Source organism: Strix aluco, chromosome 12 (genome assembly GCF_031877795.1).
Source record: "Strix aluco isolate bStrAlu1 chromosome 12, bStrAlu1.hap1, whole genome shotgun sequence".
NCBI classification, from domain to species: Eukaryota; Metazoa; Chordata; class Aves; order Strigiformes; family Strigidae; genus Strix; species Strix aluco.
The window spans coordinates 14599545-14624685 of record NC_133942.1 but is presented as its reverse complement, the minus strand read 5'-3'; the positions used below and the strand labels follow the sequence as shown (position 1 = coordinate 14624685).

The window sequence follows — 25141 nt, the reverse complement described above, 5'->3', positions numbered from 1 at the left end:
CATGACCGTCCGGCCTCGTCCCCCCAGCCCCGCCCGCTGCCCCCTCCCGCCCCGCCCCGCCCCGCCCAAGGGGACGCCGCACCACGGGGAGAAAAAGGAAACGTTCGTTTATTGAACCCCAATAGTGAACCCCGAAATGCGCAAGGACAGGGTACGGGGAGGGGGGCGGCTGCCCGGCAGGGAGAGAAGGGCCGCTGGGGAGAAGCGAGGGCCCTGGGCCCGGCCCAGGCCTACGATCCGTTGGGAACCGTGTCTTCTTCCATTTCTTCTTCAGCGTCCTCCGAGGGGCCTGAAGGGGCACGTCAGAGTTTTAGAGCAGTCACTGCAAATGTTAAGTTTTCTTTCCCGCAGGGACAGTATAAATTTCTGCCCCCCAAAGAGGGGCATTAGTAACGTGAGCTCTTAAAAAACACCACAAAACCAAAAATCTACACAGCACTAAGAGAAAAAGGCGGTATTGTCCATCTGCAGTGCAAAGACCTCTCAGAATACCCCTGCCTGAGGCACTAACGCTCAGAACAGAGTCCAAATATACTTTGCAATTAATCTCTTTTTTTTTTTAAATAACACTTAGGGCTGATGTTTGGCACCTTGCTCTGGAGGGAGTCTGGTTAACAGCCCAGAACCGTGCTCTAGAGGCCAGGCAGATAATCCGCCAATTAAGAGTCTTACGGATGTAGTTCACAGTCATTCTAACTATTAATAAAAGTTATGCTCATTTTAAACAGTTTTTTCAACTCCCTAATTGACCCTTCCAACGTAACTCCCTACTGAAAGAAGCTAAAGCATCAGGAAGCAACACAGAGACGTAGATGCTGTTTGGGAAACAAAAGTAATAGAAGTATAGAGTGACCTGATTTTCGCTCTCTGCCAGGAATCTGACCAGCCTGTAGTAAGCCTTTCAGTCGCTCCACTTCAGCCAAAGTCGTGGCATTTGCTATAGCAGTCTAAAAAACAGACAGACAAAAGAACAGGATGAATCTTCACATACATCCATCAGTCTGTTTAGAATAAATATAAGAATGAGATTTTCTCCAGTTAAGTGATGCTAAGCTTCTACAGAAAGTGCTACAAAACTCTAGTTCGAGAAAATTCTACAAATGACAAAGCACAATCTTACTTTCCCCCTTATTAAACGAGCTGCTCTATCTTGGGAGAACTCTAAGCTCAGACCATTTAATTCTCAAAAACCAGGTATGTCATAACACAAGAAAAACCACAGAAAAAGCACCTAAACCAAAATTTATACACTTTCTATTTGCCTGAACAGAAGCTGACGTTGCCAGGAGGAAGGAAACATTTGTTCAGTTTGGCTCCATGACTGTTTTTCTCCTGCATTTTTGCCTATGTGTGCTGCCCTGACATATTTACCTTAATTGCCTCAACGTCTCCTGGGGAAGGCCCAGCTTTCTTCTTGTCAGTTGGCAGACCAGCACCTGGATTGAAGCTTCAAAGGAAAAATAAAGACCTATTACACCTTCTGAAGAGCACGTGCTTCTCTTAGCTTCCAAACTAGGTTTGGAAGCATTTCATTCAATCAAGTGTAGTATCTTATCTTTGTTAACAAACTGATACAGTGAAGAATTACCTCCTTCAGAAACACCAGCAACTTGTCCTCGCTGTCCCATTCCCCCCCCACTTTTTCATCTGCTCAGAGGCAGCCCTTAACTTTATAAATTAAGCGGTTGACAAAAAGCTGTTCGATTTGGATGTTGTTGAACACTCAGGTGGCCTGTCACCATTACAAAAGCAGGGTGGATAAATAAAGAGCAAATGAAATTGGGTTTCCTGTTCTTATATGCCTAATACGATATTATAGCAGCCTATATGAAAGCCTACACTAGACTAGATGTAATATTAAAAGAAAAAGGTTATCTGCTGCTGCTTTAAGAAAAAATAAAACCCTGTAGTTTGTGAAAATGGATGTTACAGACTAATCAGCTGGAAAGAACTTCCTGAAGTGCTGACCCATCATCAGAGTGCTGCAACTGCTTTTGCAGTTTTGAAAGACCTTCTTCATATGTTTATTGAGCTATTTAGTTCAATCACCCACTTATTGTAAAACTACCGCAGACCTGAACCCCTTTCCACTCATAAACTAGAGCTAGAGCCCATCTATTACAGTTTTAAGTGTTAAATATGTTCAAGATATTTTTTTATTTAACTATGAATGTGGAAATGCTGATGCCAGACATGATTCAAAGTCTGATTTCCAAATCGGTTGATAAAAGATTAAACAAAACATATGATGTACCACTTAAGAATTAAACTGAATAAACATATATTTGTAATAGCTTAACTAAAGATTTTCATCTGCATTTATCCTCCTAACTACAGCAGATTTTACAGTTTATATTCCCTGACAAAACAAAAAAATGTTAGTTACTAATCATCTAAGAAAAAAAAAAAGCAAAATAAACAATAACCACTTCTCTGCAGTTAAATAACAAAAATTTTAAAATTAAATTAAGGTTTCCTGCTTGTTGACTTAAATCAATCCACCCTGACCAAATCTGTCTTTCAAAATATTTCTGAGATGTATTCACCACCATCCAAAAATTGGGATACTTGGACAAGGCACTTCTGGCTACCAAAGCTTTTAAGGCATTCTGCCAGTAGCTGGTATTTCAGTTTACTGCTTAATACCACACACAAAGAAAGTGGTGTTTCTGAAGGAGAATGCCAGTGTAAATTTGGTTTTTTTATCTTACGTTTTTGTTCTCCTGGCAATATCCTTTGCAAGCTGTGCACCCCGTTTGCCCTTGAACATTTTCTCTGCCTCCTGTCGCTCCTACAGCGATATCACACACACAAAGTTAATTTAAGAACACCGCATTTTGCAAAGCTTCTGTCTTTGCAAAGAAAGACGCTTTGGCTCATCTTCATCAGTGAACATTGGCACGTGGAGACCAGATGTAAGAACAAGCACATGAACATCGCCCAAACGCTCAGACTCAAGACGTATCAACCTAGTGCTCTAAGAGAAAGAACTCTTTCCCACACTCCACTGAAAGCAGAGGGCTCTGTTGCAATCGCTCATTTCTTTCTCTAGAGGTCTGTCTTTCTACCGACACCAGAGGGCCAGAAAAGAATCAGACTAAACAAACAAAGGTAGTAAAACTTAATTAGACACAATTAAACAGACTACATCCTTAACAGAATGAAACCATGAAAGAAGACAAAGAGCCTGTTTTAGAGCCACTTATGATACACAGTTTCAATAAAATCTACAACTACAGCAAAAAGTTTACTGTTACCAACAAATTTGCAAGAATGTAACAAGGAAAAAAAAAAAAAGGTATTCATCTTGTGCAGAATCAAAAGACAGCAGACTTACTTTGAGTTTCACTTTTTGAAAATCCAGCACTCTGACCTGGGGAACTTTGTGGATTACGTATAATCTGTAATGCTTCTTATTTGTTACAGGATTCCTTAAAATGCTACAAAGTAAATAAAAGTTATAAAGAGGTTCTTAATATGAAGTATTTTAAAATACACTTATAGTGAAACATGTTAATATACTTAAAATGCATTCATGTACCTTCTGCTATAACAGACAACAAATAAACCCATTAAATAGCTTAGTAACAGTGTTCTTTGATATTATGAAAACTATAGTAAAAACTTGCACTTTATTTTGTCAATTAAGTAGATTTTATTGAAGAACAACATAAAGAACAACCTCAAAATATTAAAAAAACACCCAAATAACTAAAGCATCACATTTCCTACCTGGACACTGATCAACCGAAAAATCACAGGACAAATTGTTTTTCTTTTTTTGTCCCTCATACCAAATGTAAACAATGCCTTTTCAGTAACGTTACATGTATTTCAAAGTATCTTGTAACAACAGTTTAAACCTTTAGTTTTTAAGTTTTTAAAGGTTAGGGTTACCTCAATGCTTGCATATTGGTTCATAGAGACATTACACCTCATTGGTCCAACAGCCTGACAGTAATATAAAGCCCCAGCTATTAGATACTAGGTATTTCTGAAGTGTAGTGGAAACATTTATTGATTTAATTTTTAGGCATAAAGAATCTGTCACAGCTCATAAAAGGGAGAGCATTCCAGATCAAACCAAAGAGCCAGGCCAGCAGCAGAGTTCAAACAGCAAAGAGTAGTTTTTCTTTTCAAGATTACATACCTCAGGTAAGTCAACGATTTAATAGTTGATAAGGGATCCAGTTCACCCTACGTAACGGGAACACAGTAAGAAATCACCCATTTAGTGAAAAATCAAACATTTGAAAACAAAACTCCTGAACCTCTATCTATTTTAGAGACCAGTGAGAATTACTGATTGGTACTAACTAGAATTACTGCAATTAGTTGAACAGGAAACCCACTAAGACTTTGTGACTGCTGTTCCACTGCATGCTGCAAATTATGCTCATTAAAATACGTACACCATTACCTATTACCAGACCCATACGATATTACTCTAAAGAAAAAGAACCGTTACCAAAAGCATATGACACTACTCTCAGGAAAAACTTTAATTAGAAAGATGGCAAACACAAAATTTAAGCTTGTTTAGATTTATCCCCCATTGACAGCTTACCAATTCAGCAATGTTATTGTTGGTAAGAATGAGCTCCGTCAGGCTGGGCAGAGCCTGTTCAAGGTTTTCACCAATCCGACTAAAGAAGAACAAAAAACAAAGGTTTAACTTAGGCCAAAAATTAGCAATGGTGAAAAGACACACAGAGATACGATAACATAGAAGATCTCTCTGTAAAACAACTCAGTGTGACACTGGCAGAAGTTTGGGTTAGCATCCACTACAATACTTTTTCTGTAAAGCTGGCAATAAATACCAGCCGTCACTGTAAGATGCAATACGAAATTTATATTCATTCACTTGCAGGTTTCCCTGTTTTCTTGTCTTTATGGGGGTGATTACTGAAATTCAAAGTTCCACCCAAATTCCAAAATCTGCATCTCACTGTCTTGTCTGAAAAATGAAGACTGACTTTTGCAGTGAATGAGTCAGGAAACTCAAAGAGGGCCTACACAGTCCTCAGTGCCGATTTTTTTTTTTCCATAAAGCAAACACTTTTACCCAGCATTGAAGGACACACACACTTCTCTCCCAAGAGCATTTTCCTCTGCCCCAGGGTCCCATCTGGCCAAAATACAACCGCTTACCAAATCCTATTGTTATTCATCAGAAGAGTTTTCAGCCTTCTCAACAGAGGAAATCCATCCAGTTTGCGGATTTCATTGTCAGAGAAATCAATTGCATCAAATTGGTCCAGAGTGGCACCCAAGTTCTCAATAACAGGGATTTTATAGCCTGGGGAGAGAGTGCAAGACAGGAATCAGATGGTGCCCACAAGAGAGCTGAACAAAGCAAGAGACAGCCTGCGTAGGAGGCATGTCAGGATGGACCGAGATAGTCTCAGTCAAAAGAGAGAACGCAGATAGTCTCAGTCAAAACACCCCCGGAACGACTCTCCTCCGCATCACTCACTGACCAAACTCTCCCCCTCAAAGCCAAAAGTCCCCGCAGCCTTTTCAAAGCATCCCTCTTCCTCCCCCTCAGCAAACACCCCAAGTGCCTCCCTGTATGTGTCCCCTCAGCCCAAACCCACCTTCCTGGGCACATCCCTCATGTGTCCCACCCCCAACACTGCAGGTTCTTCCGACATTTCCCCCAAATTCCCCTTCCATTCCCCACCCTCAGGTTCCGCTGCCGCTGGAGCCTCTTTAACCCCCCTCCCAAGCCCCCGGGCCATTGCAGGCCCCGCCAGCAACCTCCCCCATCCTACTGCAGCCCCTCCTCCCATTGAAGGCCCCAGGCCCCACAGGCCTCAGCCCTCCGCGGACAGGCCGCACCCCCGGCACAGGCCGCACCGCCCCCCCAGGCACAGCTCCCCCCCGCCCCGTCAGAGCCCCGCCGAGCCCGCGCACCGCGCAGGTCGAGCTCGCGGTCGCGGACGGCGTTGGTGTACTGCGCCGCCTGCTCGATCAGCTCCGCCGTCAGCTTCACCATCCCGCCGGGCCCCGCCGCGCCGCTCCGCTCCGCCACCAGGCCGCGCCGCGCCGCGCCAGGCCAAGCCGCCGAGCGCCGAGCCGGGCCAGGCAGACCGGCCGAGCGCCGAGGCAAGCGAGGGGCAGGCACCGCCCCGCGGCCCGCCCGCTCCTCCCCAGGCTGACAAGAGCGGAGCGGCGGGCTCCCCCCAGTCCGTCAGCCGCTGCTCCCCCACTTCCCCCGGGCTTCAGCAGCAGCCCGGTACCGGGCAGATCCAGGCCGTGCCCCCTCAGAGGGTCTCGAGGCCGTTGCGCCCTGACAGGGGGAGTCCTGCACCACCACCCCCCTCCCCAAACCAGGCCGTTCTCCTCCGTCCGTGGTCCCCCCCTCAATCTCACCCCTAACAGGGCTGTTCACGGGCATTTTCCGTGCAGTTGAAACCTCATGGCTGCAGGGAGGGCCGAGCCCCTGCGCCCCGGGCAGCCGCTCTCCTCCAGCCATGGCACCGGCAGCGCTGCGACAGCTCGTCAGCAGAGGGACCCGGTGTCCTGCAAACGCCTCTTCCCTCAGCAAAAGCGACCCCAAGGGTCCTGAGGTGCCTCCCGGACACCCCAGTCCCCCAGAGTGGACTGGTCTGAAGGGCAGCGATCCCTCCTGGGAGACTGCTGGCAGCAAAACCTTCCCTTCCCCAGGGAGATGCGCTGCCCTCGGCCATCCCAGGCCTGCCCGCAGCCCACAGCCAGACGAGGGGAGTGCCCAGGGTGGGCACCCAGCCCTGTGCCTGAGCACATCGGTCAACAAACTTAGTAGGAGCTTGGCTTTGCGATCAACAGTACCCTAAAGCAGCACAAAGATGTCATCTGAGGTTACCTCTCAGCTTCTGGTGCTGCCAAGCGCAGACGAAGCCTGCAGAAATGAAGGCAGAGCAGGCTGGGAACCTGCTTCACGCGGGTGACTGGCAGCAAGCAAGCTGCTTTCGTCTGGACAGTGTTGGCTCCTCTGCGCTCAGCCGGTGGGACTGTGCTTCTTCAAAGACATGCTGCACAGCCAGGACAGCCTCCCGCAACAGTTACAGCACCCCTGGTGCTTTCTCTCCTCCGTCCAAGCAGAAGCTCAGTCTTTGCTCCTGGACGTAGGGTTGCCCATAAACACCTTCCCCCTGCAGCATTTGAGATAGTTGCTCTGGCACTTCCACCTGTGTTCCTGGTCTTGGAGAAGCTGTGATGGGCTGAGAACATGCCACAGGCTGCAGCATGACGTTCACCCTTTGCCTGTGCGATACAACACCAAGCAGTGTGGTGCGGTTGATACACCGGAGAGAAGGGATGTGCCTGGACAAGCTGGAGAGGTGGGCCCATGCAAACCTCATGAAGTTCAACAAGGCCAAGTGCACATGGGTTGGGACAATCCTGAGCACAAATGGGCAGCGAATGGATTGAGAGCAGCCCTGAGGAGAAGGATTTGGGGGTGTTGGTTGATGAGCTCAGTATGACATGGCAATGTGCACTCTCAGCCCAGAAAGCCAACTGTATCCTGGGTTGTATCAAAAGAGGCATGACCAGCAGGTCGAGGGAGGGGATTCTCCCTCTTTACACCACTCTTGTGAGACCCCCCCTGCAGTGCTGGGTCCAGCTCTGGGGGCACCAACATCAGGACACGGACCTGCTTGAGTCCAGAGGAGGCCATGAAGATGCTCGGGGGGCTGGAGCACCTTCCCTGTGAGGACAGGCTGAGAGAGTTGGGGGGGTTCAGCTGGAGAAGAGAAGGCTCCGCGAAGACCTTAGAGCGGCCTCCCAGGACTTAAAGGGGCTACAGGAAAGGTGGGGAGGGACTTTTTACAAGGGCCTGTAGTGATAGCAGAAGGGGTAATGGCTTTAAACTGAAAGAGTTAACTGATTTAGATTAGATGTGAGGAAGAAATTCTTCCCTGTGAGGGTGGTGAGACACTGGAACAGGTTACCCAGAGAGGTTGTGGCTGCCCCCTCCCTGGAAGGGTTCAAGGCCAGGTTGGACGGGGCTTTGAGCAACCTGGGTTAGTCGAAGGTGTCCCTGCCCATGGCAGGGGGGTTGGAACTAGATGATCTTTAAGGTCCCTTCCAACCCAAACCATTCTATGATTCTATGAAAATGTACTTTCAAGTGTCAATAGATCCCCTCTTACCTGCTTTAGGAATTTGAAGAACAGCAAGGAAGAGCTAGGGGTAGCACCGGGGAAGCTGAGCTGGCCGTGTCTGGCCAGGCAACTCCACTTCAAGGTAAAGCAGGTCATTAGGTCTGAGGCTAGCACGCTGCCCAGCGTCAGTGCTGAGCTGCTGCGGCCGAGATGCTTGGCCCTGCTGGCAGGGCTGTGCGGATGACATGGACTGAAGGTGCCACACAAAGAGAAGCAGTTGACCACCCCCAGGTACCAAATCCTGCTGAATGCCACCAAGCCACCACTTCTGCAGCCCTGGAGAAATACTTCTCTCATCCTCAAGGGCCTCTGAGTGAGATGAGGCAGAATGATTTCTGGATCCACTGCTATCGAGGGAAGGACTTTTTTTGTGAGCCATGACATTTCTGTGAACCCAGAAGATGTGATAATAGGTTAAATACTGCAGCCACGTTTGGCACCGCACAACGATGGCTCATACTTTTCTTTTGGGAGCATCTAGCAGCATCACCCTGAGAGTGACGCCTGGCTCGTTCCCCAGGACTACAGCGTCAGAGCTGGCTCTGTTCTGCCTGGTGATCCCTGCGGAGGTGTCAGCTGGGGTCAGGCAGCTCCTGTGCTCCCTACTTCAAAAACACCCTCACCAAAGCTGTATATGAAAGCACAGTCAGGTTTTTAACATCTGCATTTGTTTAAAAGCAGTTAGGAGAGAGCAAGAAAAAGAGAGCTGTCATAAGTAAAAATGAAGAATTAGCAGTGCTATTGTATGTGACTCAGGAATCATGTGGTGGTAAGACAACAGAGTCTTTAGTCATTTCAGGCAGTCATTAAAAGGAGACCCTCTTCAGCCTCCTGGAAAGCAGGTCCTGCCTCTGACAAGGCCAAATAAAACGCAGACCTTTCTCCCTTAGCACAATACAGCTGTATGCCTCAGCTCTACAGCCGTAATAGAATTGTAATTGGGAGCAGACAGATTCTTGGTTTCAGATGCTGTACACGAGCTCTTAAAAGCCCTTTCTTTGTAATGGAAAGTCAAAGCAACAATTTTTAAGATGTGTGTTCCCCACCTGCCAACTACAAAATGGCAGATGGCTGTGGATGCAACCTCACAGCCAAACAGCAAATGAGGAGTCAGGCTGCACTAAGAAGATTTTCCAGAAAACAGCTATTATGGATTTGTCTTTGGTGCTAAAAGACAATAGAGAAATGGGCTTTAATAAATTGCCTAAATATGCATTTATCTTGAAGACACAGCCACTTTGATCCTCTGAGCATGCCAGTGTCAGAGAGACTTTAATAGCTCCAAGCAAGCATTGCAATAGCTTGGATAAATAATCTGAATTTTATTACTTTCCAAGAATGATTTCTGAAGGAGTTAGTGCCCTGGGAAATGCTGGAAGCTGATGTTGTTGCGTGAACTTGACGTGTAGAATTTGTTTCTCTTTCCTTGTCAGGCTGGAGGGCAGCAGAAAGCAGGATAAAGCTGGGACTGCTAGGGATTGGTCATCTTAAATTGCATTGCTTCACCCAGTGTGTATTTTAAGTTATGCCAAGGATGTAAGGGTAAACATCTTTTTTTTTTTTTTTTTTAGCATTTCAGTACATCTAAATATACCAGTGAGCAGTATTTAGAGGCAGGCCGCTGTGAGCCAGAGAACTGAAAGGCAGAGCTGACGCAGTACTCCTGATTCACAGCTCCCAGTTTTTGACTGCAACAGAAATGAAAATTTATTATTTTATAAATGAAAGTCTGACACATCAACAGCAGTGAAAGTTTGTTATTTTACAACCGAAGGGGCAGAAGCCAGGAGAATTTCACCCGTTTTGACCTCTGGTTTGGCCCAAGACCGAAAGGGGAATCCTGGAGCAACAGAAGGAATCACTGTATGTGATAAATCATCTGATTAATTCACATTTATCATCTGATAAATGTAAAGACCTATAAGACGCAGAAGCCCACAGCAACACAGCTCTGCAAGAGTATCTTCCCTCATGGGAGGGCTCTGTTCTTTGCCTTTTTTCATACTTAAAAAGCTCTGTTCCAGATATCCAGGCACTATCCTGGGCACTTGGCCCGTGGTTAAACATTGCAAAACCAACACAACAAACAAAAGGCTTCACAGCTCCTTCCACTCCCCGACGCACCAGTGGCTACTCTCCTTCTCCAGCCAGCCGAAAGGAGAAGGTGGCCCTTTGGTTCCCAGCTGCTGCAAACTGCGGTGGGGCACTGGGGGCCGCGGGATGCTCTGTGTTCAGGTGGGAAAGGGGAGCAAGCCCTCCTGCCAGCTCATCTGGGATCTCCCACAACCAGAGAATACGCCCAGCCATACCCGAGCGCAGCCCCAAACCCCAGCCAAATGGCCCTGGGTGCACCAGAGATGCCAGCCCAGCCTGGCATGGGGCAGGTGTTCGGGATATGAGTTTCCTCTGAAGGTAAAAGACCTTTATGAGAACAAAAGTGAGGTTTTTGCAGATGCAGCTCATGTTCCTGAGCCGTTTCTCCTGCAGGTGCTCTGGGCTGATCAGGAGATCCAGCCAGCACAGCTGCTTTGTCCAGCAAAATAAAGACGTGCATCACTGCCCTGCCCTGCCTCTGATCAGGATGGCGGCTGCATGAATTTGGAAAAAGCACAGATTCATTTGTCAGGGGAGATCAACAGTTTATTAGTTTAAAGTTCAGTTCACCAAAGCTCCATCTTTCCTTGGGTTTGGTCCAGGCAGGTGAGGACCGGTGACAGTTTGGCTCTCCCCTCTTCACCTGGCTGAGGTAAGCTCTAGCAGGCAAGCCCAGGCAGGGCGTGTGTCGTTGCAACCGAAACCAAGCAGGGATTATCCCAGCTCCGTCAGGAACTGGTGACAATTCATACTGTGAATTTCATTGGCAAAAGGTTTAACTCGTTAAAACTATTAACAATGAAAATCAGAACATGCAGCGTAGGAAAGAGTGTTTACATACGTCTGGTGCAAAGAGCGGCTCTGCAAGGTCAGAGAGGAGAAAAGGAGAAGGACATAAGACACAAAAAGATTCCCCACTCCCATATAAAAAATAGTCCACAGAGAAAAAACAAGGATTGTATAAGTTATTTTTTAAAAATCTGTAAAACAACATAGCCAAGGATATTTTAAACACAATTATAGAAACACCACATGACTTACTATTAAGAGAGAGCATGAAAAGGTTTGTTTCAGGGAAGGGTTTTGTAGAATTAAGTTTCCTGGCCGGATCCCTAGAATGTCTCTTTTGGAAACAGATGCCCAAGAAAAATCACTGCCGTGAATAGGAGGATTTTGTGAGAAAGAGGGGTATACCCAGCAAAACAGGGGAAGGATCGTAACACAAAATGCCAGAAAATATTAACCTCTAAACATCTCATTTAGAGGAAGGATCTAGCTCATTCCAGAACTGAATTAATCAGCAACTTACTAGTAGTTCCAGGAGGGAAATACGTTTCATGGTAAGGCTGTGACCCCACAGGCTGGTCCATGCGGATGAACCCCGCCAAGTCCCTAAGACTCCCTGTAGGCACACGGGTTTTGCCTGCCTGCAGTTACCTGCAGGGCAGAGCCCTGCCGGACTCGCTGGGCTGACATGCCTGCAGAGCCACGTGGATCAGCTCTCGCTTTGGTCTTCAAATCTCCAGTTATTGCCACGGCCAGAGAGAAACAGCTACCGACCGAATCCGAACAGGAGTGCCAGAGCAGGCTTTAGGGCACCGCTCCGGGAACCACCTAATTCATCGTTTTATGTATGTACAGAGCACAGTGCCGGCCGTTTGCAATGCAGGTTTATATCAGCCATCACCTAGCAGAAAAGGGTACCAAAAATTGAGCCAGAAACAGCTCTTTCTTCGCAGATGTGTGAAGTCCTGCATCCTTTGCAGCGAGGGCTCCCGCCAGCCGCTCGGAGTGGGCAGGTCAGTAGGATTTCTGCGAAGAACCAAGTGTGTGTACATGGATCATGCATCAGTCCCTGCTCACGAGGAGTGTTTGAGAGTATTAATATCACCGCTTGTCTGCTGCCTTTCAGGACTTGATCATTCGGGGTACAATCCAATCTCTGCTTAACATATTGCTATAGAAACACGCTGACAGTGATATTAAAGCTATCAAACTTACGAGCGAATGCTTGACAGCACCATGTAAACTCTCCCAAAGCTGAAAAAATAAACTTTTGTCCTAAACATTTGGCAAAACTGGGCTGGCAGTCTGTGGAAGTCCTGGATGGATGCAGCCGCTGAACTTTACCCGGCCATAAGACACGTCTGACAGCAGAACTGCACAAACAGCTTCTTTTCACAGAGCTTGTTTGATTTCACCATCTCACAGAAAGTCTTGTCAGCTGGGAGGCCGAGGCAAGGAACAAGAGAAAATGAGAGCAGATTAACATTTTAAATAAACAAACATTGCACGGAACAGGCGGTGCAATTCCTTCCAGTGTTGGAGGAGAGAGAATTGAAAAGGAGTCGCTTTTTAAGGGCATCTTTCACATAGTTTTAATGAAGGAATAAAGCAGCTTTGCAGCGAGTGGGAGAATTAGCCCCAAGACTAAACTGTAACGAAATACAAACGCTTGGATGTGTTTCAGCAACAGGCAGATATCCAGCAGCTCTGCCAGGTAACCTGCCTGCCCACCACAGCCGGAGCCCAGCTCCCTGCAGCCATGTTCCAGCAAGCCCAGGAGCTCCAGTGCTTTCAGCTTTACATTGTGAAGGGAATCCCCCAAACCCCTCATTGTTGCTACTGAGGAAGCACTACAGTGCCAGTGGTTCTGCCACAACTACTCACCATTGGTACAGGTTTCATTTGTTACACAAGATCCACCAAGGAGGCTGAAACCTTCTTTACACTTGAGGCAGTTTCCGCTGGAGCCCTCACAGGCTGAGCAGTGATCATCGCACCTGGGGACAGAGACCATGCCGTGGTCTGAACTCACACCGACACGGGCCACCCAAAATGGGCTGTCAGCCAGAAAACACGTCTGCTGGCACTGCGACCTCGACTGAACTGGAGGATGTGGAAAATGGTGAATCTGAAGCTTGAAAAGTTATCGTAACCCTGGGAAAAACGGGCTCAGTGGTGCCAGCTCGATGTCCAGTGACAGCTAGTGACATCCCAAAAGCCCTCGCCTGCTGGGAAGGCTCAGAGGGACACGCACCTCTCCTCCCAGCAATCCCAGTTAGAAAAAGGGCTGCAAGCGGAACCTGTGCTGCTCCCATCTGTTTGCTCAGGGAAAAGAGCCCAGCAGCTGTGCCTCCTGCCTAGGGACATTGGCTTGTGGAAACCATACCCAAAATCCCTGGAAAGGGATGCTGGTCCCTTGTTCCTCCCTGCTGGCGAGGCAGCACGGGTGAGTGAAACCCTGGGCAGGCAGGGACTGTGTTGTGTGTTCCCAAGTCACCTTTAATCCTTCCCTTTCATGTTCGCTTTAATGAGGCTGGATCCACTCCCCACTTAAAGCCAGAGTGCCAGAGAGTGGGAGCAAATTGCTGCCTCCCAGCATCTCCTGCACACAGTTTCCATGCTGGGCCAAGGAGCGGGTAAAAGCTCCTCCAACACGGCCACGGGGCGAATGGAGCAGGTTTGATTGAAAGCTAGAATATTTACCTAAACATTACCATTCCTCCCACTCCTCCTCCAAAGAGCCTGGGGCTGGGGCTGATTCCCTTCCACTGTAGCCTGAAGATATCTTGGCTGGCTGGCTTGGCGGAGGAGTGTGCAGCTTCACTGCTCTTAAATCTATAGGGCAGGGGCGTGTGGGGTCCAGCCCCACAGCTGCCCTGGCTCCCTCATCCCTATTTTAATTTCCCTAGTAAATAGCTCCAGCTGTGAGCTGTTTTCAGCATTATTATTTTTTTTTATCAGCGCTGTCAGTGTTCCCCATCGGTCCCAGCTTTGCTCGGGTCACGATTGGGGTGGTACCATACCTCTTGCAGACTTTGTTGGGCAGCCCGTGGCTGTCGGCGGGGTAGAAGCCCTCACGGCAGGAGGGGACGCAGCGCCAGTGGGGTGCAGGACCCTCGGGGGTGCAGGGTGCGCAGTCTTCCTCACCTGGCCCTGCGGGGACAAGAGAGAGGGCAGATGTGATTTTGGAGACAGTGCCAGTGGTGGCTGCAACCCTGTGTGAGATCGGTTCTGCTCCACTCATGCCCAGGAGTGAAGAAGCTGCTTGTTGTGGCACCAGGGTCCTGCGCCGCTGCTTGGCTCCCATCCCAAAAAGCCCAGTTCCCATCCCAAAAAATCCAGCCAGGACCCAGTGTCCTGCCCCTCCGCAGAGCCAAGAGCTGGCCACGGCAGCTCGGCCAGGGACAGCACATGAAAATCCCCTCCGGGGCATCAGCCACCGCACCCAAGCATGCACCAATTTGGCTTTCCCACCCTATGCAAAGTAAGGCGTGGAAAAAGAGATGCTAAATTGGGCTGCGGAGGAGCTGGAGGAGGGAAGGGCTCGGAGCTGGGAAAGCAGAGGGCCCCACTCTGACGCCAGCGTGTTGCGGCTGGACAGCAAACCTCAGTGATGGAGGTGGTATTATTAGAGGCCTTCCACACACCAGGCTTGAGAAATGGTTATGCAGGAAAAGGAGACGAGAAAAGGCTTGAAAAATAATTGTGGTGAAGTACATTTACACTGACTGGAATAAGAATTAGAAGGGAAGTAATTTTCTTAAGGGATTAAGAGCCAGTTCCCTTCCACACTTGCCAACAAGATCAATAAATATTTTGGATTTAGTCTTAGGAAATTGCCCATGTATGATAGATGAGATTCACGCCACTGAACATGAATTGTCTAGAGATCGTATTATCACCAGATCTATGATGATTTCAAGGGCAGACGCAAACATTAACAATGGAAAATAATTGGACTTTCAAGAAGTGAAAAAAGCCGTATTTAAAGGGAACACCAAGTGACTTCGGGCAGCGGGGGGAAGCCGGCAGTGGCCAGTCCAGCCCCATGGGGCAGCCGGGATAATGTGCCTCAGCTGCCTGACATTTTTATATGCTGCAAAGCCATCTTCCATCACTCCGAGAGGGTTTTACGGCCTCCCCCGCAACCTTATTAAACCAAAGCACCTGGCTTCAGAGGGATCACGAAATAAAGAATGGCTCTAATAAAAATGTAAAAACTCTCTAAAAACCTTTCCAATATGAACATATTCCCAGCACCTCACGGGATGTGCTGGAGAGATGGGATTGCTTCTCCTCCGGCACGCTCTGCGTGGGCTCGGGGTGGGTACGGTGGGCATCAGCTCTTGATGCACGAGGGTTTTGGGGTTTTGCATGGGGATGCTGCAGGGCGAAGGATGTACCTGTGCTGGCGGAGCAGGTCTCGCACCGCCGGGGCTCCCAGCTGAGGTACATGGTAGGCTGGCACTCCGGCACACAGCTCTCTCCTGCAAGGCTGCCAGGAAAGCAGAGACGTTTGCACCCAAAGCTACGGGCTCTGGGGACACAACACAGTCCATCCCCATCTCCGCATCCCCCAGTGCCCTACAGCAGCCTCAGCCCACAGCGCAGGAGGCATTGGAAAGCCAGCCAGTGCTTCAGGAGAAATTAAAGTCCTGCCTGGAACAAAGGGATGACTGCAGGTTCCTTAATTAAGTATCCAGCAGGAAATAAAATTGTTTTTTCCTGTGGGCAGCCAGCCAGGCTCTCCCAAAGACCTTTTGCACCATGAGGCTCGCTGGAATAAAAGGAAATTGGTTCAGTGCCGCGGCTGGGCCGGTGCTGCTTCTCCATGGCAGGGATGATTTGAAGTCCCGGCTTAAAAGGATATTGGACAATAAAAAGCAAGCGCCGTGCGGATTATGTCTGACAAGTGCCTCCACTTTTGCTTTTCTGAGGGAGTAGATAATTTTTTGGCAGTGGCAATTTCCTTGTCTGAGAGCGCCCCGCTGCTACACTGTGGCTTTGGCCCGCGTACAGCCCCTGAGCAAAGCAAAGCGCTATGGGATTGTAATTCCATGTGAGCTTGGGGATGGAAAACAGTTTCTCCCTAGTGCTGATGCTGCTCGCCCCTGTGGCTGGGCTCTGCATCCCACAGGAGCCGTGGGGCCAGCAGCAAGGGCACCTGGTGCTCCTCGTGGGGCTGAGGCTGCCCCGCCTGCACCTGCATTGCTGGAAAACCACTATCCTATGCTAGCCCCACTCGACAGGCACATCGGATAAAATTTTCCTGCATGGATGAAGCTGAGAGAAGGGTTTCTGCACTTGCGGGGAGCATTTTCACCCTGCCTGGAGCAGCTGAGCCCAGCACTGGCTCTGCCAGGTGAGCAAACCCAAGCGACCTGTTTGGCTGGGACAGCTCTAATGGAGCTGCCTGAGACCCGGGAGGAAACATGCGCTTTGCAACGTGCACTGTAAATGTTTTCATTGCTTTTTCCCCCCCATTTGAGAAGCTGTGATGCCGGGAGCTGCTCTGCTCACAGGTCACCAAATTTGGATGAGCACTTCTGAGCCTGCAGCACAGCACCTACCCACCACCCCAGAAAGAGCTGGAGAAAAGGAAATTAAATTTAAATCATGCTTTTCAGCTAAGAAAGGGACTCAAAGCACCACCTTTAAATTCCCAGCTCCACGCCACAGGATCTTGGGTCTTTAACTAATTCACTCTCTAATTTCCCATCAATTTTCCCAATTTTAAACCACAGGTACCAATGCTGCAGGTATAAACTCCTCCCGTGTTGGTGTTTTACCTGAATCCATCTTTGCATGCAGTACATTTGTCTGCTTCGCCGACACATTTTTTACAGCTTTGATGACATTTCAGACAGCGTTTCTGACCTTTCAAAAAACAAAGCGAGGCAGGGACAATAAAATCCGGACAGTGATTTGCAAGTGCCATTGGAGCCGCAGAGTCCCACTGCACCCCAGCACAAGCTCCCAGGGGAGGAGAGGCACGTCCCCCACCCCGACGGGTCCCTGCTAGTGCAGATGACCTTATCTGTCATTGCTTGCTAAGAAGAAATATGCTTTGTAAGCAGCTAGGATCATTAATTAGTCTTCTAATTAAGAGCTGAGTTGAGAGCCTCTGCTTTGCACCACCCTCTGAACACCCAAAGGTTTTCTTCCTCCCTTCACTGTGCAAAGAGGGTTGAGGGGGGGAATTCAAAGCCAATATTCAAAAATCAAGGTGTTTTCTCCACCTGCGTAAAATAGAAGCAACCCCTGCATATGCTCATACTACAGCTTGCTGATAAATATCCTTACGTTCCTCGGCGTAAAACCCAGGCGGACACAGCACCACGCAGGTGCTCATCTCCTGGTGGTGGTAGAGGCTCCGCTTGCACGCCGTGCACTGGGTCGGTCCCCTCCCGACGCAGCGCTCACAGCCCTTGTAGCACCGGCGGCACCTCCGGGCACCTTTGTCGCCGAAAAACCCCGCGGGGCATGAGCTCACGCACATCCTGGGGAAGGAACCGAGAGCACCCGGGCTTTGGTGACAACAGCCAGCCACCTCCCGGCAGTCAGGCATCTGCCACCACCCCCTTGCCTGCAGTGTTCGGGGCGTCCCCCAGCCTTGATAGTGATTTGGGTTCATTTCCTTCTTATTCTTAAGATTTAGGGTGTCTTGAATGTCGTGGCTCTGTAATAAGGAGCTGGGGACTCTCTTGGACAGCAGCCTCAAACGGTGGGTAAACTTTCCCCATGCCAGCCCAAGAGATTGAGGAGTAGGAACCCCAATTTTAGAAGTGATTTGGCACCTCAGCCAGCTGTTCCTTGGGCATGGGTGACCCCAGCCGGTGGAGCCAGTGCTTCTTCCCCAGCCAAGGCCTTTCAGGGCTCTCCAGCTCTGTGTCCCCCACACCATCATACCCTAGTCCAGGGATCCCCACGCTGCCTCCTCCCTCCATTTTCTCTCTCATATGCTTCTTCCTCTGTGCAAACATCTACAACCCATGCCACAGTGCCAGCCCTGGGCAAAGGTGCTGCCAGCACCCGGGGACGCCGTGGGGACACCCCACCACCCCTCACCTGCCGGTTTTCATGCTGCCCAGGCTGTAGTGGATGCAGTTCAAGCACTGGTCGGCATTGGGGCCATCACAGCCCTGGTCGCCGCACTCGGGGTGACACGGACCTGAGGAGGAAGAGACAGGCTCAGCGGGGGAAGAGGCTGAGCCTCCCCCAGACCCCACTGCCAGGATGGTCTGAGCACACCCTCCCCGGACTGACAGATACAGAGAAGGGGTTGGAGACCCTCCACTTATCTTATCCTATATCTATTCTATATCTTATCCTATCTATCCTGTGGAGCTGCATGGCTCTGGGTGCTCGCCTCTCCTCCAGCTCATCCTCCCTGGCACGAATCCCACCCAACCATTCTCCGGCCGAACACCCTGGTGCAGGAGCAACTTCGAAAGAGGGGCCAGACCCGCTCCTCAGGGACCGGCAGGGACACCCACCCATGCTTGTGCTGGGGCAGAAGGTGGGAAGAGGAGCTTTTTTTACTCCTCAGACAGCTGCACCACCAATTTGTGGCGGGAGCACTGGGACGGGGCGTTCTGCTACCTTCTAATTTCACCGTCCTGCTGCCCCATGCTGGCCACAGGCACTGCTCCTCCCAGGCTGCTTCAGCCCTGGGCAGGATCAGGCCTCGTGGCTCCCTCAGTTTATCTGGGTTTGCATTTTCCTGGGTACTTTGGGGTGGACAACACAGCAGCTCAGCCGGTGCTTACCCGCATACTCCTCATCCTCCTCCACCACCTCCACCTGGCTCTGCAGGAAGGCAGCTCTCGACGGCTCCATCTCCGATGTCAGCACCTCCAGTGTCCTCCCGCGGGACTGGGGGCTGCCCAGCGTGGTGTAGGGGTGCTCAGCCGTCCCGTAGAAGAGGAGGCTCCACTCCTTCAGCTTCCCTGTGGAGTAGGCACAACATCATCCACGCTGCTCCCCATCCTGCTCCTCCCTGGGGGACCCGGCTTTGGGAGAAGCAGGAGGAGGATGGACCAGACTGTCAGGGCTTCTCCACTGGCTCAGCAATGCAGCAGCAAACAACAAACACCCAGAAATGTTCATGAGTCCCTGAGCTGCCAGCCTGCACAAATGCAGCCGTTTAAACATCTACAAGGGATTTTTTATTCTATAACTCGTCTGATGAACCACAGCATCACCATAGCCTTCATGCCCAATATGCGGAGAGAACCATTAACTTTAAAAGCTCCATAATGGAGGATTATTTCTGTCTGATAAAAGCCGCCTGGCACACACTGGATTATTTCTTGCTGCTGTTGTTCCAGCCATCCCCCTATCTGACATGTCAGAGGTCTGAGCTTGGTGTCCCCTGAAACACTGCAGGAGCCACCAGAGCCTGAGCTGCACTCGGGGGCTGGGGACCCCCCACAGCCTTACACTCACACCGGGGTCCTCCGCAACCCACACTGCTTTGGGGAGGGGGGTCCAAAACACTCAGCTTCTTCTTTCCAGCGCTGTTTTCTTTCAATTCTCTATCAACACAAGTTGCTTCATGCCTGCGGCACGCTCAGCCTTAACTACTAATGCCTGCATTTCCAGGAAGGGCTTAAAATTTCTAACACCCAAATCCCTTGGCTCTCCGAAAGGGCTGAGAGGACCCAACTACTGCAAGCGAGCAGCACCAGTGCAGAGCCTGCAAAGGGGCGAGCTCGGGTGGCATCACCTGGGGAAGAGTTCATCCACGCGTCTCTGGCAAAAGAATTAAATTTGCTTTAAATCTAAAATGTCCCATGCAAGGAAAGCCTGGGCTGCAAGGGGCTGACGTTGGGGATGCAGCAGGGCCAGTGACAGGACACCCATAGTATTTAATTGGTATTCAATTAACCTATTTAACTGGTTTAATCTAATGGTCTTAAATTAACATTTAATACCTGTTTCTGCCATGGGCTGGGAGCACTGTCCCTCTTTTTCCTCCTGCTTTGCCCTCTCTCCTTCAAACCCAGCGCAGACCCTTTGAGGGCGATGACTTAACGCACCCGTTTTCATTTAGTTTTGCAAAGTCAGGTAAAGCCAAGCCCTGACGCCTGCGAGGGGCTCAGAAACACCCGCCACAAACTGTAAATACAGGGGAAAAAGCAGGTCCGTGGGCGCTTCGCCGCTGCTCTCCGAGTTCAAAAGATTTTCGGTGAAGGCAGCAAACAGAAACACTTTCTGCACAATGAACCCCCACGTGTGCCTCCCGCCAGAAAGTCGCGTGGGAGAGGTTTTTAATATACTCCTGGCTTCCTATCAATGAGCGTGTGGATTTTAACACCCCCACAATGCACGCCAGCCCCAGGCAGGGAGCTTCATGCCCCGCTGCCATCAGCCGGTGAGGCGGCTGCCCCTTCCCAGTGAGGCCGGATCCCGTCAGCCCGGCTCCTTTGTCGGGAAGGGGTCAGGGAACAGGCGGCCAAGCCAGGGAGGGGGGGGACACAGCAGGGTTGGGGACACGCAGGGGGCCAGGCTGAGGCCAGCCACCCCCTGCCAGCATGGTGGCAGCCCGGGGAGGATGTCCATCCGTCCGCAGCCCGAGGGGCATCATCCCCTTGCGCCGTTGCACAACCAGCCCACGCGCCAGATGTCCCAGCAGCGAAGCAAAACAAACAAACAACAATTACAGCTCTCGGGTTTCCTCATTTTGACTCATTACGGTTTAATTTTGGAAACCTGGCTCTCAGTTGCAATGAGTTTGTTGGTGGGAGAAAACCCGCTCCCGGCTCAGCCAGACCGGCAGCCTCCTGTGCTCAGGGCTCAACTTTTATTCCCATTTTGAAAAGTTTGGGCAATACAGTTTTGTTGAGGAACGTAAAACTCGCAGCAAATGTTACGGCCAAGCGAAGGAGCCTGCAAAGAGCTTTGGGGGAGAGGAGGACCTGCAGGCACTGGGGGACGGGGGTGCTAGGGGACCCTTACCTTGCACCGCGGGGTTGCGCACTTGGGATGGCGTGTCATGGATCTCCAGGGTCCACTCCCCCGCCGCCCGCTCCCCCCAGCAGTGGACGGTCATAAACTCCCAGCCCTTGAACCCCTCATTGGAGTGGTCGAACACCCTGCAACAGTAAGGCCATGCATCAAGAAGTGTGACTTTGAATGTCTTATTTAATTGAAAAAGGTAGATAGGTAATTAAGGATTTTAGGGATCCTTGCATGCACCCACCCTTGCACAGAGCCCTCCTGCAGCTGAGACCAAGCATGCCCCCGGCCTTCCCAAAAAAACTGAGAAAACTTGCAGCAACCCCCTAAACGAGGATTACTGCGCAGCCCAGATGCATGCTGGCTCAGGCTGCTCTTACCTCCTGGCAAGGAGCTGTGACCTGGTCCCTTTTGGAGAGATGAGGCTGATCTGGAGGTCGCCCCGGCGCGGGTGCGAGATGCTGAGCCGCACCACGACGTGCTCCAGGTAGACCACGTGTTGGTCGCGGTGATCGGCGCAGGCACTGCTGAGGGTGCTGGCACGCAGCACGTGATCCGCACGGATGTACCTGCCAGGGATGGGCAGAGCATCGCCAGTTATATTTGAACCTGGTCTCCTACTGCTTCACAGCAAAAATTATCCTCCGCCATTGCAACACAGTGTCCTAGCACGGGAATTTGCTGAATTGCTTGATGGTAACGAGATGGGTTTGAACTGCCTCTAAGATCTATGCCTTATGGGCTGCATGGGCGCTGCTTTATTATAATTATCAGCACAACGCTCCTCTTTGGGTTGTAATTAGCGTCTGTATCAGATAAATAGTTTCATGAACACACTTGGCTCCAAATTCATTCCTGCTTTGCATACACCAGTCTTTCCAAAGGAACTGCTTTTCTGATGAACGACTCAACTTGCTCTACAGCCAGGCAGTGGTAAATCAGGAGGGTCCATTTGGTCAGATCCCTGATCCCACCTTTTAAACTAGCAAGGACAGACCTACTAAGGATGCGATGTGAACCTAAGCTGGTTTGAACTTGAAATCAAAGCGACCCCAAGCACTGGAAATTTGGGAACCCCTGCAACAAAGCACCAGCTTTTGGTGTCTTCCATCAAGACGAGGTGTTTGGTAGAAGAGGGAGGAGAGCCCAACAAGTCACCGCTAATGTAGGACCCAGCGGGCCAGTTGGTTTTGGTCTCTCACCATCAGCCCTCAAAAATTCCCTGCTGATCACCCGCCTGGGAAGCAAAAGCACAGAAAGGGCAAAAATAAATCACCCGCTGTCAAAGCTGGTCCCAGAGAGCCCCCACGGGACCCACTCTGAGCTGAGCCATAGGCACAGAATCTGCATGGGCACTTCTGGGGCAATAAACAGTCCTCGGGGCAATGGTGAGGGTCGCTCTGACCATAAAATTGATAAACATCACCTCGCCTGCACATGGGGCTTGTCCCAGCCACCCCGACTCCCAGTTTCCCTTTCCAAATGCTGGGACAACAGCTGAGCCTTTGCATCACAAGAGCTGGCTCCACCAAAACTCCTTCCAAGTAGCTGCATGCCCTGGGAGAGCCCCCGCGCCCCACGACACTCACTTGGGCACCCTGTCCAGGCTTCCCACGCAGACGTGCTGGGGAGGGACTGCCTTCCACTTCTTGGCTTCCACCACAATAGCGTCTGCATCCACCAGACCAAAGCCATATAGATGGCTAACTGGAAAGAGAGAAGACTCAGAAACCCACTGCCTTTCAAGCAGGGGCCAGCAGCTCCTCCTTGGAGCTTGGTGGAGCATCCTCCGCCCATTAAGGAAGGCATGGAGTTGATCCTGTTGGATACAAGGTGCTCCGACACATGGAGATCATCCTCCTGCCCAAGTTATACCCCAAATCTATGTTGGCACCATGGAAAACCTATTGATGGGAGCAGCCCACAGAAATGGGAGCAGTCAATGTTGCAGCTCAGGAGAGCCTCCACCAAGCAAGGCTTCCAAGCATCCCACAAAATTATGGCCCTCTCCTCCCTCCGCTCAACAGCCTGATAGTAGGAGCACCCAAGACAGCTGAGAGAGGACATCCAGGATGAACACTTCAATCAGAGAAGCTCTGGTGACCTTTATTTTCCTTTCATGGTCATTTTCACCACACTGCCTCCGCCCCTGCGGCCCCTCACCTTTATGCCCTGCACCATTGGTCTTCCAGTCGGCCGCTCGCAGGTGCACTGGCCGTGAGGTTTTGACCAGCAGATGCTGGACATCCCTCCAGGTGAGCAGGGGGCTGCAAGAAAACGTGGCTCATGGGGATGGCTCTGCTGCTCCCAGTCTTCCCAGAAGCAGCGGGGACATCCAATTGGTTAAAAAAAGACCCCAAACCTCTTTCCTGCTCCAAACCAGCATGAATCGATGATTTAAATGCTGATGCCCTGGAGGTTGGCCATCACCTGGGGTGCCGAGACAGAGGGGGGTGCCCCAGGGAGGGATGCCACGTGTCCATGGGCATTGCAGCATTCCTGGCCAAGGGTATTTAGCTCTCATGCCGCGGGGTATAACTGGAGTAAATCAGGAAGGTTTTCCCCATTTTCTTGTAGGAGATCAGGAACAAAGCACATCCTGAGGCAGGGTACTGGGCTCAGCAGCTCACTGATATACAATGCTGAGCAAACCTTCCCTTTATTGGACTAACAGCAAAGATTTCTGGGAAAAAACCTGGGTTGTTCATTTAACAGAAAAATGAAACCCAAAGTGTTTCCAAACTGTTCCCTAGCCTGGGTTTGCATGAGGTTTGTGTTCAGGGTGCTGGACACTGAGCACTGTGTGCTTTTGTGCCCCCTCCAAGACCCCAGCCCAGGGATATTGCTGAAGAATTTTCCACGCTTTTCTTACAGTTGGTTCTTCAGCATCTCAAGCTGGGATTTATATTGCTCTCAAGCAACATTTAAGAAAAGAAATTCAATTTATTCCTTCCCATCATAATGGAGTGCCTGAGCACCAAGCTCTGGTACTTAATGTTGCATTTTATGCCTCAGCTAAACAATTCAAAAATTACATCTAAAGCTCATAATATATTTGTAATGAAAATGGCATCTCCGGAAACATGCTCACCCAACCCAGGCGCTGGGATTAAACCAGAGGAGAGGGACTGGAGCCGACACTGTGATCGCCATCCATGGATGCAAGCGCAGCGCTGCCCTGTGGCTTATTTGCAGCCTTATTTTTATTTTCACCCCATAAAAATAATAAAAGTGAGAAGCACATGAGAAGATGCTTCATGGAGGGGGAGTATCTGGGGATGCCCAAACTGGTCCCGTGCAGGGCTGCTCCTGGGCTGGGTCTGTGATGGGACCAGGATGGGACAAGAGGCAAAGACCAGCTCATTTGAACCAGGGAGCGTGTCGCTGCCAGTACCGATGTGTGGGTTTTTGACATTATGCAAAAGTAGTCCTTTTCCCCCAGAAATGAAACACTCGCTTAAAACCATCACTTCTACAGACATTTTCCATTTTCTGTGATGTTTTCTGACATTATTTTTCCAGGAAGTATTTATAAAACTCCTGTTGGAGCCGGCTGCCAGTGGTTTCAATGCACCAAATGAAAAGCCTGACTTATCTCACCAACCCCAACTTTTCAACAGATGGCAACAAGTGAAGAATTAGATCAATAAAACACCTGCAGGAAGATTAGATGCAAAATAACAACGCTGTGTCAAACCTTGCCAAAAAAGGAGCAATTTAGAATAACTTTACCCTATTTTGAGTTGCTCCAGAGGAAAAATACCCACCTTTTTTCTTTCTGGTTTTGCTCACCAGGTACTAAATGTGGGAACATTTCCCCTGCAAGCCAGCGGTGAGGTTACACTTACTTTGCCTCCAAAGCCAAGGCGATGATGCCTGCAACCATGGGGGCGGACACGGAGGTGCCAGTGTGGCCATCCGTGCAGCGGTGCCGGAGGTCCGTGGTGACCTGCGGAGAGAGGAGCTGCAGCCCCCATGCAGCCGGAGATGCTCCCAGCGTGGGTGTTACCCCACATCGAGCACCCCAGGTTCACTTGGGGTGCTGCCAGTGGGGAGCAGAGCCTGCAGGTACCCAACCCCTGCCACAACTCCCATGCAATTGGGGTGCCCAGAGTCCCCCAAAATGGGCTGCAGATACATTTGGAACA

At 50.1% G+C, this 25141-nt stretch overlaps 2 protein-coding genes across 3 annotated transcripts in view; both read right to left on the bottom strand.

Moving 5' to 3' along the window:
* Positions 1-90: 90 nt before the first annotated feature.
* SNRPA1 (small nuclear ribonucleoprotein polypeptide A') lies at positions 91-6073 on the bottom strand. Its single transcript, XM_074837600.1, has 9 exons — positions 5920-6073; positions 5155-5302; positions 4568-4646; positions 4151-4197; positions 3338-3440; positions 2712-2791; positions 1372-1447; positions 854-947; positions 91-289 (listed from the first exon to the last, which is right to left on the bottom strand). The coding sequence occupies exons 1-9, from the start codon at positions 5999-6001 to the stop codon at positions 231-233; spliced, it is 768 nt and encodes a 255-aa protein (XP_074693701.1). The 5' UTR covers positions 6002-6073; the 3' UTR covers positions 91-230.
* A 4704-nt stretch (positions 6074-10777) lies between these two features.
* PCSK6 (proprotein convertase subtilisin/kexin type 6) overlaps positions 10778-25141 on the bottom strand; it is a 37133-nt gene continuing 22769 nt past the window's right edge. The window contains exons 9-21 of one of the 2 annotated variants that reach the window (XM_074837595.1): positions 24842-24942; positions 23157-23260; positions 22583-22700; positions 21374-21562; positions 20994-21130; positions 18803-18982; positions 18102-18204; positions 17337-17533; positions 16823-16910; positions 15437-15528; positions 14057-14186; positions 12918-13030; positions 10778-12471 (exon numbers count right to left, since the gene is read on the bottom strand). In XM_074837595.1, coding sequence (XP_074693696.1) covers positions 12374-12471; positions 12918-13030; positions 14057-14186; positions 15437-15528; positions 16823-16910; positions 17337-17533; positions 18102-18204; positions 18803-18982; positions 20994-21130; positions 21374-21562; positions 22583-22700; positions 23157-23260; positions 24842-24942 — 1650 coding nt within the window. In that variant the 3' untranslated portion in view covers positions 10778-12373. Of the gene's footprint in view, positions 12472-12917; positions 13031-14056; positions 14187-15436; positions 15529-16822; positions 16911-17336; positions 17534-18101; positions 18205-18802; positions 18983-20993; positions 21131-21373; positions 21563-22582; positions 22701-23156; positions 23261-24841; positions 24943-25141 lie in introns of those variants that run through there. The other variant, XR_012624880.1, reaches the window with a different exon arrangement.

What these genes read in the sequence shown, in the direction of transcription:
- SNRPA1 (XM_074837600.1), bottom strand. Translation starts at nt 6,001, where the DNA reads ATGGTGAAGCTGACGGCGGAGCTGATCGAGCAGGCGGCGCAGTACACC. An exon ending in CCGCGAGCTCGACCTGCGCG is followed by an intron (nt 5,303 to 5,919) that starts GTGCGCGGGCTC and finishes CTCTCTCCCCAG; the next exon opens with GCTATAAAATCCCTGTTATT. An exon ending in TGGCAGAGAGCGAAAATCAG is followed by an intron (nt 290 to 853) that starts GTCACTCTATAC and finishes GTGCCCCTTCAG; the next exon opens with GCCCCTCGGAGGACGCTGAA.